This window comes from Megalops cyprinoides, chromosome 2, assembly GCF_013368585.1.
Source record: "Megalops cyprinoides isolate fMegCyp1 chromosome 2, fMegCyp1.pri, whole genome shotgun sequence".
NCBI lineage: Eukaryota > Metazoa > Chordata > Actinopteri > Elopiformes > Megalopidae > Megalops > Megalops cyprinoides.
The window spans coordinates 9945348-9961928 of record NC_050584.1 but is presented as its reverse complement, the minus strand read 5'-3'; the positions used below and the strand labels follow the sequence as shown (position 1 = coordinate 9961928).

The 16581-nt window shown below is 41.1% G+C and overlaps 1 protein-coding gene across 12 annotated transcripts in view; it reads left to right on the top strand.

Annotated features, from left to right (window-relative positions):
• The window catches only part of ptprma (protein tyrosine phosphatase receptor type Ma), a 201918-nt gene that overhangs the window by 181223 nt on the left and 4114 nt on the right, over positions 1 to 16581 (top strand). For all 12 annotated transcript variants that reach the window (XM_036516810.1, XM_036516791.1, XM_036516774.1 and 9 more), the window contains 7 exons: positions 3057 to 3154; positions 8362 to 8478; positions 9589 to 9743; positions 10023 to 10158; positions 13696 to 13845; positions 14469 to 14642; positions 15897 to 16028. In XM_036516810.1, the coding sequence (XP_036372703.1) occupies positions 3057 to 3154; positions 8362 to 8478; positions 9589 to 9743; positions 10023 to 10158; positions 13696 to 13845; positions 14469 to 14642; positions 15897 to 16028 (962 nt within the window). The remainder of the gene's footprint in view (positions 1 to 3056; positions 3155 to 8361; positions 8479 to 9588; positions 9744 to 10022; positions 10159 to 13695; positions 13846 to 14468; positions 14643 to 15896; positions 16029 to 16581) is intronic.

The window sequence follows — 16581 nt, the reverse complement described above, 5'->3', positions numbered from 1 at the left end:
AAAGGTTCTGGGGGAGCTGTTAGGGTTTAGATCGCACCTCCTTCGTGTCCAAGCAGCTTTGTGCGGAAGTGGCATGTTAGAACAATTAATCAGCTGTGCCAGCGACGGAAGGGAATAATAAATAAATGGATTAGCCAGTACGTACGGGTGCATTTTGTTACTTGGTTAATCTGGCTGACAGATGCTAGAGGGAGAAGCACTTTCTGAAGCTCTAGAGGTTAAGTCTGATTGATAGTTAATTGTTATGAAATTCTTAGAGGCCCGCTCTGGCTCATCGGGATGCCATGCGCAAAGGTAATTCCGTGCCTGTAAAAACGAAGCAAATGTAATCAGTCCGTAATAGACTCGCAATCTGGTTTAGTGGAGCTGGGAGTTGCATAATTACCTGTTTATTGGAGCGCTGCCTGCCTTCTCCGGTGCCAGCCTGCCATTTAAATGCCCCCTGTGCAAGCTGGCACTTAAGGGCTACAGAGTGAAACAGACTTGGGGGGGCCCACATGGGTGATCTGATCCCCCACCCAATCAGGGGAGGTTTTGTTGCGATGTGGATTTAGACCTTGTGTGGAATGACCCTTGAGCGGCGGCCAGGAGCGATGAGCAGTCAAGAGCCGACCACCGCCACCCCGCTACCCCCCTTGATTCCTGCTTTAGCCTGAATGGCAATCGGCGAGGTTCTGTTTTGAGATGTTTGCAATTAGACGGCAACTTTCAAAGAGATCCTTGTGAGTAGAAAAAAAAAACAACATTAACAAGTGGAGAGATTTTGCAGATCAAAGGGAAATGTGCTACAGGCGCACTGGGCATCTGTCAGTCAGTCGAGTGGGGCAGTAGCTTGGCACGTGGCTATTTGTCAATTGGCCTTGCAGATGTAGGAGCCCCCACCACCAACATAAACTGTTTTCACCTCAGTGTGTACGTCACGTTGCATTACTTATCATTGTACTCCGTATCAGATGGGAGACGAGCTTACAGTACATTCAGAGCAATTGAGCAGGATTCTCTGGAAGGCATTGGCCACAGTGAACAAAGGAATTGAATGCGAAGCTTACCCAATTTCTGTGAAAGATACTATCCTTGAGGATAGTAGGTCAGTCAGGCAACAGTCACAGGTGTTGAGGATCAATGGCATGTGTGGTGCTGCTGTAGATGAAGCACAATGATGTCGTAAGGCCCCTTGCATTGATTGAGTGTGTCTATTTGGGTGGGGTGCATTGAACAGGCAACCTTCTATATCCTAACATCATTTCTTGCTGTGAGTCTCTTGTCCACAACATCTTATTTTTGCCCATTGTTGCATTGTCACACAATTGCTACACAAATCAAAACAGTGCCTGAGTGACTGAGGAACAGTACACTATTTCTGAAGATCTCACTGTGTGTGCTAGACAGGGTCTAGTTTCTGTGAGCGGCAACTTCACCCAGCCACTCATCCAGGTGAGCTCCACATCCACCTGGAGGACACATTACAAATCCATAGTGGCTCTACATAATCACAATATCTCACACCATGAAATATTCATGCAAGATAGAAGCGAATGGATAAAGCTTATTGCAAGCAGTGTCGTCAAACCGTCTATATCTGTCACATTTAGCATGCAAAGAGCTGGTTCTTTTTTTTCCCCCCTGAAAAATGTGCAAAGAGCAGTGTGTTCCTCAGCTGTGCTTGCTGAGACAGAGGTATCCCACACTGTCTCTGTGACAGCAGTCAGCTACACGCTGTCCCACCCACTCTCCTTTTCGACCCCAGATTTCATCAGAACGCTCTGATTTCAATTATCGGTGAACTCGTCAAAATCATGCATGTGGGAATTTTGTTCAACGTAATGTTTTCTCACATCAAATTACATCCTGGGAAATTTCCATTTGCAAGCAACTTAATTTTAGCAGTTCCGACACCAGTAACCTGTGGCCTAGGCATGCATTCTCACACAGATCAAAGAGATGGCAGTGGCTCGGCTTGTGTGTCCTTATGACCTGCTTTGAGATGCTCGAAAATCACCCCCATCAGATATGGATTCTAAAACATGAAACATTTCAGTAGGCATCAGGTTCAGACACAAGGAAAAAAAAAACAAAAAAAAAATGCAGTCTACAGCTTTGAGGGTGTGGGTGGCAGGCAGAAGAAATGTTTTTGAAGGCCAAGATTTAAGATGGATTTCAGCTCTGCATAAGGAGATTCTCAATCCAGATGAACTGTTGTGCATACCACGAGGAGGCTGAGTGCAATAATGAGAAAATTGCTTGCTTGCACAAGAATCCGAAGTATAAAGTAATGTCATTTCATGAAGATACCAGTTTTTCCACACACAAGTGCTTGGTAATGTGGGAGGTTTGTGTGAGCATGAATATGTAAGGCTTCACCGGTTGATGTTTTCATTTTTTTTCGTGGCTCTAGGTAATGCGCATCGGCACTCAAGGATGCGCTAGGATTTGCATACACTAATTAGCTTGTCAAAAGTCATTTTTGAATTTCCTAGTTAATTAAAAAACAATACTAATTTGAATTAATGAAATGTGTGGCTCAGTTCCTATCCACGCACCATTACTGCTTACTGCTGTCTTAAATGTGGGCCTTATTAAAATCTACAGAAGTTAAATGGAAATACACGCACAGATTGCTGGCCTTCTACTTGCTTATCCTCTTATTTACTCTCTTTGAAAAATTAGCTGTCTGTTGAATCTGATTAAGTTAAGTGAATGCTATGTCAACAATAAACATTGCACAGGTACACAACATATCGGATGAGGTTTTTCTAAATTTCTGTATTTTATTTAATTAGAAAGGTTAATGAAGGCTAAGGAAGAGAAATAGCGGCTTATGCATGCCATGGTGCTGTGGTTCAGTAATGTGCAATAAGTATGTAAACAATTTTAGTGCTAGGATTCTAATCAGACATTACATGCACACGCCATGCACATGCCAAATGAATAAATGTAAATGTAAATGTTTATTATGACTGTAGTGCTGTACAGTGTTTTTTGACTGGACACATAAAGGTCTAAGTGGCGTGGCCCTGACTTCCTCCTCCTCCTCTTCTCTCTGTTTCTCTCTGCAGGTCCCATGCAGGAGACAGTCTACGACTTCTGGAGGATGGTGTGGCAGGAAAACACCGCCACCATCGTCATGGTGACCAACCTGGTGGAAGTGGGAAGGGTATGTATCGTGCAGTGGAGCAGTTCAATTCCTCAGTGACCTCCTGGAGATCAGGTGATGCCTGCAGGTTTTACCCTTTCCACTGGACCCCACTAAGTATTGTTTGAATAGGGGCTCCCATGTGGTTGAATTGGCTAATGTGTTCATTCCAAGCACAGGCTGAAGACTACAGCACAGACCTGGGTTAAAGTCTGAGCTGTGTCATTTGCCAAAGATATCCGTCAGCATAGGTTGGGTTTCGTCAGCTAGGGGTCGCCTCAGCCCACGGCCTATCCTCCAGTTGGTGTTTGATCCACTGTGGTTCTTTGAGTGACTTGTACTGTGAAAAATAGCCATTAGCCGTGTGTGAGTGTGTGACAGGATTGCTGTTTCCATGTAACTGTGCTATAGGGGGTGTTGTGGAGAGGGTAACATAAAGAAGTACAGTTGGCAATTTTAGAAATGGTGGAAAAAGTATTGCCTTAACTGAACCTCTATCCCAGTTTTCACTGCAGAGTTGTTGATTTGAATTGAGATGGACAACCTTGCTGAACTGAAATCCCCCAAGACCAAGACTGCAGAACCCTGATGTGAAACAAGCATGGACAACAGCAGTCCTTGGGGGCTTCATTCCTGCTAGTTAAAGAGATCTCTTTCAATTAGCAGTTGATTAAGACATTGAGGAGTGGGTGATCTGACCTTCGGTCCCTATGAGATAATTAAGAAGTGGTATTCAAAGCAGGAAAATCCTGCCCATAGTAGCATGGAATTGCTGAACCCTGAGGTAGAATTTCTGAGAGGGTGCTGGTCTGCTCTGTAGTCAGAAGGCAGAACGATAACTTGAGTAGCAGGGGTTGGGGGGGGGGGTGTCCATCGTCTGGTATGTGGTTCTGTTCAAAGCACTGAGCTTTCTAAGGAAAGGTCATACCTAAATCTGCCCCTCCCCACATCCTCCCAAGGTGTCACATGATCTGCATCATCGAGTCTCTCTGTTTTCAGTCAGTCATTCACATCAGCAGCCTTTACATATTGGAAGTACATTTACTCTGTTGTATTAACCTGAGCCATCTGCTCAGTTACTGCAAGGATGAACAAGGGAAATACCTGGCCCTGCTGGTTATGCTGAACAATTTTCTGCTTTCTGCTGGGTCCTTTGGCATTGGAGATATTTTGATTTGTGCTTGTGCTAAACTCATGCGTAGTCTTAACTTGGCACGACTGTTATTACAGTTTTGTGGCTCCTAAACCACAAAGGGAACATTCCCAGAATGCATTTAATTTTTATACCAGTGGAAAATCAAGCAAATGTATTACATTTCATTACATTTTTGTCATGTAGCAGATACTCTTATCCAGAGTGACTTACATAGGTTACAGCATTGCATGTTACATATTTATACAGCTGAATGTTTACTGAGGCAATTTAGGGTAATTACCTCTCCCAAGGGTACAGCAGCAGTGTCCCAGCAGGAAATCTAACCTGCAACCTTTTGTTTACAAGCTCTGCTCCTTACCACTTTGCCATACTGCTGTCCTGTCACCCATCTTTTGGGATTTGCCTTTGTGACTGGATACTAAATTCTAATCACCTTTTAATTAATGCTGCAAAAAGAATTGTACAATGGTTCCTGTAGCTCTATCTGTTGTTTTTAACCCTAATAAAAAGGCACCTACATTTTTTCCTGTTTTTCCCAACTTTATGATTAGATATTTTAGTTAAAGTATGTAAGTCCTGAGTGAAAGCCCTGCTTCATCGTAGACTGTATAGCGGTCTCCTGCAGGCATTTTGCACACCCTGTGGGCAAGCCCGATTAATCAGGCACATTCAATTTTAAAGTATGATGTTTTTTCAAGATGTATATCTTTACATTTCCAGACAGTGTATATCATATTGAATACATAAAGATATATATATATATATATATATATATATATATATATATATATATATATATATATATATATATATATATATATTTAAAGGTATAAAATTGGGTTCCACATGGAAGTGACACTTCTGCAGGGGTGGCATCTCATCTTTGGAAGGGAGGAAGAAAACAGACAGGTCTTCAGGCTTCCTCGAGAAATCTCTTTTTTTAGCACTAATGGGATTTTTAAGCCCTCATCTTGCCATCACACAAGAAGAAAAGAGCCAGGCTGGAGAGAGATATAGAATCATTTACAAGTTATTAATGTGAGAATGAAAAAGCATTAATGTGAGAATTACCCCAGCATCATTAGGCGAGAAATCTATTTACAGTTATTTCTGAGACGAAGCAGGAACCAATATCGAAAGGAGCTTATTTGAACTTGTGAAAATATTCACGATACTCGAGAAAGAAATATTATTAAAGGGAGAGACAACTGAATGGGGAAAAAGTTGTTGCTTTGTGACTGGTGGGCTCTGCATTAGAGACCCAGCAAATGCAAATGTGATCCTTTTACTCATTTCCATCACTAAACATTGTTCAGACATTTCATTTTTTTTCCATAGCTTTTTCATTGTAATGTGAGAGACTGTTATTCTGTATAGAATCCTAACAATGTATTACCTTCCAGATGTGCAAATACTTTATTTGTGCTCGCATCTGAATGCAAAATGTTATTTTGAAAGTCAAGAGTAAGAAGAGGATTTAATTAAAGCACAAATGGGTTCAGCCTTAAACCAATAATCACGTTAAGACAGCTTCCCTTTTGTCATTATCTTCAAAACATAATGAAAAATGTTATTAAAGTTAAAATCAGATGACATGACCTGAAACCCATTATTGAAACCCAATAAGTTTTGCGCTTTGAATCTGCTTATATTACACAGTGCACAGTGTCACTTTGTAGTATGCAGTATTCCCACTTGAAGTACCAGATTTCCATAACCTTCTGTTTCTACTATTGTCTTCAGATTTTAGCGTTAAACAGTGAGACTCTTTTGATTTGTGTATTTCAAATCAGGAGGAGAGAAACAACAGAGTCCCGGTTTCTCGTGACTGACACCCCAACTCTGGCCCTGCCAGTACAGGCCTGTAAATAGGTTCTGGCTATACCTAGTTGTAACAAAGGAAATTTACAATTTAGAATCGTTTCTCAAGGATAGTGACACCATGTGCCTTTGTCCTTGATACATGTGCAGTTCCTCATATGCATAGGGATACTGGGAGAGGATTTTGCAAATTAGGTTAATTCAGCATTCTGTCATATTTACTAAGCCCAGTTTCATACGTGAACCTTGTATTTATGTGGAAATTTGATGACTTTCAAAAAGCGGGCTTTTAGGCTTACTTTTTGTGCACAAAATATGCTTATGCAAATCTTCAATTTGGACGTGTTGTGTTGCTGTTGTATACTTTCATTCAGACTTATTCATAACCTTTAGTTCAGTTCACATTATAGATCATACATTTCATCATGTAGATACTATTAAAATGGGTGAATGGACACGCAGACAAACAATCTTTAGTAGTCATCTCAGCACCTGTGATATTTTTGACACTGAACAAAGACAACATCTCCCAACTATTAAAAGTTTAAAAAGCTGACCACCACTTGGTTAGTTTCCTCAGGTTGATGGCTGCATGTATTTTTTTTCCTGTACTGTTTTCCCATTGTCACGTCTTTGTTTGTTGTGGCAAATTCATTGCTTCAGCTGTGCTTCTGGTAATGCCGTGCAAATATATTTTGTTACTGTTTTCTCATTTGTCATATTTTGCCATTGTAAGGTGTTCTTACAATTACTGTGCAAAAACGTTTTTGTTGCATTTGCATTTGTATTCTGCAATGCGTGTAACTGCCAGAATTGGTTATTTCTTTAGAGTGACGTCATAACTATCTGCTTTACACACCTAGCCTTAGTACATTGGCAGGTTAAATTGGTCATGACCTCCATTTTTTCTGCATTCCACATCAGCATAATAAATCTGGTTCTTGGTGCTCTAACAAATACGAAATGCAGGTCTCTAAGATACTTTTACAATATGAGAAAGCCAAGCAAGATCTGCATTATTCATAAAATCAATACTTTCACTTAAAGACATGTATTGATACACAGTAGTGTGCTGCAGCGCTGACTTAATGTGTCATATTGTCTATTTGAAAACAGTTTTGGGAAAAAACAGTTTTGAATAACAGGATAATACTGTACAAAAATGAAAAATGAACACTGTTGTACTATTGCATTGTTCCTTCGTGTTAATGATTGATGTTTTACTGTTAGCGGCTTTGCTTTCTATATTTAAAAGCATTGTAATTGCTTCCATCAATGACAGTATTACTTAGGAGGGGCTGCAAATGAGAAATGTACGAGACCATTAAAATGCAATTATATGAACAATTAGCAGTGCCCTAATTATGGCAACGCAAAAGTAACAATGAGGGAGGATAGGAATAAGCGCCAGAAATCAAAAAGACATAAATGAGGGGAGAGGAAATGAGGAGAAAAAAGGAAGTCAGGTCAACTTATTAATGTACTTACCTGAAGGTGGTATCCCTGTATGTAAAGAGAGAAATTACTCTTGTTTTATATCCTGTGTGGAAAGGTTCATTATGGCTAATCAAGACATGATTAAACAAGGACAATGTTTGCTGGTTAGTATAGAGAAATCTGATTTTACCAACGGGGGAATGTAAATTTACTGAAGGTAAATATGCATTAATATGTCTTGCAATCTTGGATGTGGTCTCCACTCTCGAGGGGCACACCCTCTTAATGAGAAAGCAGCCAGTGGGGGTAATTAGAATGGGCAAAATTTACAGCGGAGGTTGCATGTTATCTGGGTCACTTCCAAGATGTCAATTACTTGTTACATAAAGTCAGCCCATGCCCCCCTCCCCCTCCACTGGGCATGATTTGACTCCTGATCTGATATATTGAATTTTTACAGAGATTAAGAATGTAAATTAATATTGTTCAGTTGTTTTCCTATGTGAATTTGGACCCTTCTGTGTAATTAAAAATGATATATAATCATGCATAACCACCTTCATCAATTGTAGATATTTTCACATATATCCGGATAGAGGAGGTGTATATATGTATATGTATATGTATATGTACACACACACACACACACACACCTCCTCTATCTGTTCTATCCTGTGTCTGTTAAGTGCTCTGTGACAAATGTATTTGAAGTGCTCTTCATCAAATAAAACTTGATTGTTTGACTTGTAGATGGATGGAAGATTGTTCTCATGTACTGTCATCTCACAACGTCTTGATCCCTTTCATCCTGCAGGTGAAATGCTGCAAGTACTGGCCCGACGACACCGAGATCTACAGGGACATGAAGGTGACACTCATCGAGACGCAGCTTCTGTCTGAGTACGTCATCAGGACCTTCGCCGTGGAGAAGGTGAGCCATGGAGTGCCTCTACATTTTGAGACGTTCCAAGCCGAACCCCCCCCCCCCCCCCCCCCCCCCCCTTCATCCACTGCCTCCCCTCACACCTCGGGTTAAGCAGAGGAGGTCGGACAGAGCACTCATGGTGCTCCCACCTAGGGGAAAGGCATGATACGGGCTTGTATTTAGCTCACTCCCACTGGGTACATAGCTGTAGAAGGGCCTGACCCCTCCCACAGAGGCCTTGGCCCAGCATTTGCTCGGTGCACTGCATCCATTACTGTGGACATCACTGACAGAACTGAGTCAGTAACTGCTATTCATTATTAACGGAATGAATAACAAAACAAGTAGAAAGGAGTGCATGTCTGTGATGACAAAGGTGGCGCTTGTTTGGATAATTTTGTTACTCAGAAAGGAAAAACTCAATCAGTCAAAGTCAGTCAGTTGTATCTATTAGCCTTTGTTTTTATGCGTTACATGGAGATGTTCTGCTGGCTTTAAAACTGCTTTGTAAGTTGCTTGTTTCCAGTATTTCAGCTTTGACTACATACACAGCATCTTAACATATAAACTCGCATATACACACTAGAATTGAAATGATTGAGCCTAGCAATGATACGGCACCCGGCCACCATTAGAAAACATATAAATGACATCCATGTTTCAGCGTCGCATCCTTTTGCTCTCTGAGTTTTTTTGAAAAGCCTCCCTCTTTTCCAGAGGGTTTCCGAGCTTTGAATGTTTCCAGACCCCCTTGGGTGTTTGTAATCATGTCTGCTGGAAAGGGGTGTCTGTGTGGCAGAGTGTATTATGCTCAGCCATGGAAGACCAGAGCAGGGAGTGAGGGAGTGAATCATGACCCAAGTCTCCTGCAGCTGTTTTTCTCCTTCTCCCTCCTGAGAGGAACCATGTCATTAGTCGAACTGCACCGAGTGGCAGAATAATTTCAAATTTTGGTCGCATAACGGAATCCCCTGCACTACAGCAGGTGAGGAGGTGGGTTAGCCTAAACCAGCTAAAAAGAGTTTATTGATGCCAGGTTGGCTGCTTGTGACTAGGAGCTGGAAAGGAGTTCAGATTGATTCTGTCCTGAAAGATGGTTTTGTCCACCCGCCACAGCGAGGGGCCCACGAGATCCGGGAGATCCGGCAATTCCATTTCACGGGCTGGCCAGACCATGGAGTGCCCTACCACGCAACTGGGCTGCTGGGGTTCGTCAGGAGGGTCAAGTCAAAGAGCCCAGCCAACGCGGGGCCCATGGTGGTCCACTGCAGGTAGGTGGCCTCCATCGACTCCATTTTGGTGAGGTCAATTACCAGTTGTTTCAAAACATTGCCACATCTAACATGTTTGACCAACAATATCTCCGAAGGTTCGATTTGTCAGATGTGTTAGTTTTCAGTTTAACTAAGGTGTAAGTGAAAAGAAGTTTGGTGAAGAGAGCAGCAAGTATGGGAGAAATAAGTATTTTCCATTTCGGTAGGACACAGCTGTGAAGTTTCCGTGTCAGTTCTCACTCCGTTCTCAGCTTGTCTGTCTTGTACTTCTCTCAGTGCTGGGGCAGGGAGGACCGGCTGCTTCATCGTCATCGACATCATGCTGGACATGGCCGAGCGGGAGGGCGTGGTGGACATCTACAACTGCGTGCGAGAGCTGCGCTCCCGGAGAGTCAACATGGTGCAGACGGAGGTAACTGTCCAGAAATTACTGACACCAGAGCTGGCACTGCTCCTCAGCAGAAAAACGTAGAACGTAAAAAATGTGTTTAGGAAACATCAGTTACTCGGAAAGGTGGCATGTGTTCAGCAACAAAGCCGTATTTTTGTCTGTTTGTCTGCCATTAGATTATCCCCTACTTTTCTGACAAAGGAGGTTTGATATGCTCTAAGTGTACCTATTTTGCTTGTTTCTGTACAAGATGATCTGTCATGTCTTGGGCTGTGTAACGTGGCCTGTAAAAAGCGTAAGGGCGAGTAGATTCTAAATGCATTGAAGTGTTTTATGGCATAATTGCATAACAGGGCTCTCTAAAGCCTGCTGAACAACGTTGAATGATGTTTCATGCCCAGGGACAGCGTAATTCCCTATCATTAAATGCAAACAGGTCAGCTCCAAGGACAGATCACTTTGTACATAAAGGGTGACATTTGATCTGACTGATGTGGCTCTTTGTCTTTTACTTTGAGGGATGTACTCAGGTAACCATGTTGGTTTTATTTTTTAGTTCTTACACATCATCAAGTTTGATGGTAGCCAAAATTAATGAAATATATTGCAAGAATATAACAATCTAGTACTTGCTTAAATTCATGACTCTAAGTGTGAAAGTATCATTGTTGAAAGATTGACTACCGCCTTAGTTTCTGGAGCGCGGGGGTGGAGGGCAAGCATTTTTATGTCTTTTGTAAATGTTTGCAATTCAAGCATTACCAACAGTATGTTGACATTACTAAACACTGTGCATAAGATTCTTTTCTGTTGGCAGGTTCTGTGTCAGTGATATGAAGGAAAAACATTGTCAGCTGTATGGCTTTTGATCAGGTGTCAGAATGACCAAGCTTTTTAATAAAGACTTCTTGAAATTGTTGAGCATTTCAACAAAATGTAATCCAAAAGTATATGCTATGGAACACAGGTTTGTCTCAACATGTAGTGGATTGTAATAGAATATCCCTTAAATATCTCCACTTGGCAGCAGTCAGGTAGTGTCAGCATCACAGATGGTAAACCATAAACAGATCCATACAGGATGCCAAAACGGCACTGAAATACACAGTCAGATTTCAGTGACATCATAAACATATTCATAATCATTGGTATATAAGGATTCTGTAACTAGATATAATGTATGTATGTATACATTTAATCAATTCAACAAAAATATATAAACAAACAGTCAGAGGGCTGTTGCTAAGGGTAGCTGTCTGCTGAAGCCATCCATCTGTCCCTTTCCTAAAACTTAGAGCACATTATTTCAGTGTCTAAATAAATATGATTTATATGGTCTTCGACTGCTTTTCATTATACATTTCTAACATTGTTACCAAACCGAGTACCCTTCTTTTGCATGTGCAGATGAAAAACAGCTGACAGCTCTCATCCTGTGCTAATTGATACATTAAATCAAGGTACTGTAGGAATACCGACAGGTAGATATGATTAAGGGAATTATTGTGGGCAAGGGAAATTATAAAATTCAATTCAGGACGACCAACCTGCTGGTTGCACACCATTGCACAGTGGATTCTTTCACTAAAGCAAAGTGTGTGCTGTTCTGTATATTGTAAGATCAGTTACAAAAATGTAGCATCAGTACTGTTACTAGCATGTCAAATGTCCATATATTCAAATGAATTAATTAAATTTACAGTGCAAAACATGCATGCTAATTCACATTTAATTCAACACGACAAGGACACCCTCATTTCTTGGTGGAAATTTCACATTTGAAATGATTAGGCTAATTACGTAAATTTGCAAACAGAATGAAGTAATTGCATGTGAGAATCTATCCATGACATTACAATTAGCCCATGTTGTACTTTGACATGATGATGTTGGTGCAGCGAGTTGGCTCTGTGATTATGATTTTAATCATTCAATCAGTTGCATTATGTGTCTGGGTTAGGAAAAAAGGGCAAGAGGAAACAAAACCAAGAAAATAAATTGTAGTGATACAAATCACCAAATAAAGAACATTCACCAGCACGTCAAAACAGTGGACCAACGTAGAAGGAATGATTAATTACAGAGCACCATTTCACACAGACCACCGCAGTTTGATTGTCTGTGATATGCATTTGAAGTTTTCCTGGTCATTAAGTTAAATGTAGACTATGTGCACATACACACACACACACACACACACACACAAGTATTATGCACTGTTCTAAGTATCTGTCTTGCTGAGTGGCAGCTTCACAGTGTTTCACTTCATATTAAACAGAGCACACAGTGGTTTCAAGCTGGCAAATGCAATGTGGTATTTTAGGAGAGGGGTAAATTGTCTCAATTACCTGATGTATTCCATGATAGTATTTGCAGAGGTGATTTGCTAAAGGGTAAATATTTGACTTCTTTTTGTGTGTTTAGCAGTTAAAGGCTTTTATTTAAACGTACTCAATTTACCGCTGGGGGGCAAATGTTATGGTGCTGCCTGAATGTGAGCAACAGGGGGCTATCATTTCTCCCAGCTAATAAATTTATATCTAGCAGTTCCTTTTAAAAGCAAGCATAATTTAAGATAGTGTTTTGAGGATAATTTGGAAACGGAGTAACCAGAGACCAGAGTGTTTTCGGAACAATTTTGTCTTGAGTTGAGTGACCTTCTGTATCTTGCAGGCATATGGTTTCTTGGATTGTTCCTTTGGAGGTTTGCTATGCTGTGCTTGTTTCTTTGTGTGAATTTTATTACTGAGAAACTCAGTTTTGAGTGGGTCACGATGATTCGCAGTTGATGACTGTATCGCCAGTAACTGCATTTCACCTATTACGTTACTCAAGGACAACTTGGATTTCTTAGGTGACGTCACAGTAACCTAACCTGAAACCACTGACCTCTATGGCAAAGAATTTTGTCAAAAGTGACAAGGGAAGAGCTTTTCAAAATGTCACTTCATGAATGATTTACGTCAAGCAATTTTGCCCATCTCTCCTTGAGAAGATGTCTAATATTGAGAGAGCAGAAGTCAGCGTGCCATGTTCCATCCTCTGTCACACTGAAGATACAACTCCAATTTTATGCTGCCATTGACATAGTGAACGCAAAGAATAGAATAGCTATAAGAATTGTCAGGAAGTTCATGTATTTGAAAATGGAAAAGTATCGTGTCGGAGCCCTTGTATAAAGCAGTGGCCTTTATGAAGCTGATTTTTAAAGGCTCAGTATGTCAAACCAAGCATTTTCCTAAGCAAGTTCCTTCTCGGAGTTCTATTTTTATTCATAGACTCACTATGAAAGCATGACATTTTGTTTTAGGCGTGCAAACCCTTATGACCTTTGAGTTCCATTATTTGAAAAGCACAAAATTTTTATTTACAGAAAAACCTAGTACTGCATTCCTGGCAAAATTCTTTTCTTTACATATGCTGAATGGCATTGAAATAGCTGTAGATGACAAATCAAGACCCTATTACCAGTTTACAGTTCACTAAGCAATCCCTCCTGAAGGCCAATGGTTTTTCAATTTTTTATGAACATCTCAATGTGACTCTTGTCTTTCCCAGGAGCAATATGTCTTCATTCATGACGCCATCCTGGAGGCATGTCTCTGTGGAGACACCACCATCCCCGCCTCCCAGCTACGCTCAGTCTACTACGACATGAACCGCCTGGACCCCCAGACCAACTCCAGCCAGATCAAGGAGGAGTTTAGGGTAAGTCCTCAAGGTCTCTACCCTGCACATTGGGTTCCCTCTCTCAGTATACTGTAGCTTAATGTATGTCTTAACATTAATCGTTCCATGCAGTTATGACTGAATTAAAGCGGTGAACAAAAGTAAGCTTTTCTTTTTTATTGTGTGTATCTCACACAATGTCGCCTGCTTGAAAGTCATTGGAGTTTTCAAAAAATGCATTACTGTTTGGTAATAACAACACTTGTTTAATTTCATTACATTGTCCCTTGGGGATAGGTTGGATAGGTCTCAACATCAAAAAAAGCTGGCCTATGAATCATAATGAGCAGTGCTACTGTTAAAAAAAAACATTTGATGCTGTTGAGAGCAACCTAGATGAAAAATAGTAAAACAGTATTTTCATTAATAAAAGTGAGGTTTGTATGTAAAGAAATTGCCCAGTTTTTTGCTGTAGGGTAGAACCATGGAATCCTGGTTTTGCATCATATGGCCTATGTCTTTGCCTAGTTCATGGCCCTCATTATCCCACAGACAGGAATACTGTAGACGGTCAGCAGTTGTGTCTGACCCCTGTACAGAGTGCAATGAAAGGAAGCAATGTTTAATGGTTAAACATTTGGATGGTGCCCCCCACCCCCCAGACCCTGAACATGGTAACCCCAACGTTACGAGTGGAGGACTGCAGCATCGCCCTGCTGCCGCGAAACCACGAGAAGAACCGCTGCATGGACGTTCTGCCGCCTGACCGCTGCCTGCCCTTCCTCATCACCATCGACGGGGAGAGCAGCAACTACATCAATGCCGCACTCATGGACGTACGTCTCTGCTGCACCGCACATGCATTCGTCTTTGACGGAAACGGTGGCACTTGAACACCAACTCTCAGCATTTACCCTGCAGTTATCTGTCCGCTGAGCATTTGTCTATCTACTGAGTCACTATAAGCACGCACATTTAGTGTGACTTCCACATATTTGTTCTAACCGTATGAACCTGACATGTGACATTAAATATGCAAGTGTTCTTTTGGTTGGCACGAGCAGTAAATCCCAGGGTGAACTCTTAGAGTTTGATGCAGACATTGAGTGTGTATCCAAATGATTTGAAAATTCTTGATCTTTAGCACTGGCAGGATAGGCAAATGGATAATGTGTCCTCACCTTGTGCTATAGGCCTCGCCTAAGTGATCCAGAAGATTTGGTTAAGAACACAGTTACATAACATCAGACTTGGCGTGCAAGTATTTCTGGATTTCATCTTAAAAAAAAAAAAAAAAAACTGCCCATTTGAATGTATAGCATTTTCATTTCGGGTATATGTGTGCAGGCCTTTGGACTTTAAAAGTGCTGTACTGGCAGTCTGTCTGCTCACTGAATATGAATGTGTATTAAGTGCAGCATGACATATGATGGTCTCGGTTATATTGAGACTGCATGTGAAAAACAGAAATGTAGAGCAGACTTTCCACAGTGAGCGAGGTGTAGACAGAGAGTGGTGGTTTATCAGCTGTCTGTAGTGTGACGTCTTTATTCCAGCTAGAGCACAGAGATCCAGTTCCTCAAGTCAGCATTCCACATAGGCCATGCGGTTACATGTTGAGTTATAAATTGCATATTCACCTCTATAATAACCATTCTGGAGTGTTTTTATGTGGAATTTCAAACTGAGTTAAACCAAAATTGTTGAAAAACTGCAACCTAAATATTTATTGGTTTCCATCTTCCCAATTCAACAATTATGTACTTATTGAAAGTGGTTAAAACAGATGATGGTTAATTGTATTGTCATGGAAATTGCTAAAACAATATATATTTGTAAAATTGTTTTGAAGAATTTTGAAGAATAATATGTCCAATTTCCCAGGGAAAGAAGCAAAAGTTCAACCTAACAGCTTTCTGTAAAAATGTCCAAAAGATTTTATGAGGACAAATGACAATCTCTACAATGGTAATATGATGATAACTTGTTTTTTTAATTGCTCAGCAATGGTGGGTCACCTCCTGTTTTAAATATAATGTATTCAATGGTAATTGAGATGGTCAATAGAAATGCATTTTTCTGTCACACAGAGCTACAAGCAACCATCCGCGTTCATAGTTACCCAGCATCCATTGCCAAACACAGTCAAAGATTTCTGGAGGTTGGTGCTAGACTACCACTGCACTTCAATAGTGATGCTGAACGATGTGGATCCAGCCCAGGTAGGCATGAATATGCAAAACTGTCTGTTGCAAGGGGCATTGTGGGAAATGGACTCCAGGAAAGGACGTAACATGCGCTAGCCATTAGCAGAGGGGTGTATGAAATTGAGTCTGAATGCACGGGCATGGAGTTCTGGGTGAAAACACCCTTTGATCAAAGCACAGGGCACCTTCTCTCCTGAGTGCAAGCCCCTGGGTGGCTGGCCTTGAATTTCACACTCTGACTGCAGTATGGAAACCAGGTGTAGACCACAGTAGCACAGCACAGTCACAGTATTGGTGTCAGGTTAGCAGCTGTTGAACTTCTCAGGCTTGATACAAGAAAGCTACACCGTGTTTGCATCCCCTTTCTGTGATTTAAGTGTGTGTGCGTGTGTGTGTGTGTACGTGTGTGCATGTGTGTGTGTGTGTGTGTGTGTGTATCCATGCTCAAATTTAGTAAGCTCTTTTATAAGAACAAGTAGCAAGATTTTTTGCCTCCTGCTGAACATGAAGAAGAGCTCCCCAGAGCATGCAACGCAGTAAAGAAATATTGTAAAAGTAGACTGTCAAT